Source organism: Nannospalax galili, unplaced genomic scaffold (genome assembly GCF_000622305.1).
Source record: "Nannospalax galili isolate Female #2095 unplaced genomic scaffold, S.galili_v1.0 scaffold747, whole genome shotgun sequence".
NCBI classification, from domain to species: Eukaryota; Metazoa; Chordata; class Mammalia; order Rodentia; family Spalacidae; genus Nannospalax; species Nannospalax galili.
The window spans coordinates 2001777-2002907 of NW_008357686.1; the positions used below are offsets into that span (position 1 = coordinate 2001777).

General features: G+C 53.1%; 1 protein-coding gene across 1 annotated transcript in view; it reads left to right on the plus strand.

Moving 5' to 3' along the window:
• Positions 1-757: 757 nt before the first annotated feature.
• The window catches only part of Snx12 (sorting nexin 12), a 10272-nt gene continuing 9898 nt past the window's right edge, over positions 758-1131 (plus strand). Inside the window, exon 1 of the mRNA XM_008855592.3 lies at positions 758-1074. Coding sequence (XP_008853814.1) covers positions 769-1074 — 306 coding nt within the window. The 5' untranslated portion in view covers positions 758-768. The remainder of the gene's footprint in view (positions 1075-1131) is intronic.

Sequence of the window (1131 nt, forward strand, 5' to 3'; positions counted from 1 at the left end):
CCTGCTAACTAGGGTTACTTAGTGACACCCTGCCTATATATGTATTTTTTTCCTCTAGATGTTCTCATGTAGGCACGTATTATATTCCATCATGGGTAGCAAGCAAGCTCATGGCATTGCCAAGAAGTTCTGCAGAATACAGACTTATAGGCTATGAAATAAATGTCCTGAAACTTGTGTGAGAAATGAGCACACTTGGAATTAACATTGATGTGGTAACATGTGAAGAACAAAGATATACTCAATATTCCTGAAAAGCAGGAAGGAGAAATCTTTGTTTATACTTATTCTAGTTTGCTGCTCTCCTGGCACCATATGTAGTGCTTACTGAATGCTCAAGTGTGTGTAGCTTAAACTGAAACTATCAGTAGCACAAGTGGAGAGGTTGCAGTCTCCATTCTTGGCACTTTTGTCAGCACCCCACCCTCCAGAAACCATTCTTCTATTTTCATAGAAAACCCGGACTTATTCAGGTCACCAGGCTTTGGCCTATCACCGTAGGATCTTAGCATGTGGGGCAGTGCCCACTGCTGATTGATGCGCGGCAAGAGACAATTTCTTGGGTGGAGGAGCGGGGATTGGTGGAGCCTGCCAGCGGTGGATCGCGAGGTATTGGATACAGCGTATAGGAGATGCAGGTTCCGGGGCTGCCACCAAAAGCACCCGGAAGCCTGAATGCTACTTTCCCAGCACCGGAGGACCAGCAGTCAGCACCGCAGCAATTCAGAGTGCAGGGCCCGGAACCCCAGAGGGCGTGCGCATGTGCGCATGCGTATGCGCGTGCGCAGCGCGGCTGTTGGGTGGGTTGGTTGGTTATTTTGCAAGCGGGAGGGGCCCTGCGCGCTCTTGCCTCCGGCCTCTGTCCCCCACCCCCCCCCCTTCCCCGGTCCCAGTCTCTCCTTCGGAAAGATGTCGGACACGGCAGTGGCTGACACTAGGCGCCTTAACTCGAAGCCTCAGGACCTGACCGATGCTTACGGGCCGCCAAGTAACTTCCTGGAGATAGACATCTTTAATCCACAGACGGTGGGCGTGGGCCGCGCGCGCTTCACCACCTATGAGGTTCGCATGCGGGTGAGTCACGGGGTGAGGGAGACAGCTGAGGGAGGACGGCGCGGGGCGGGGGTGGAG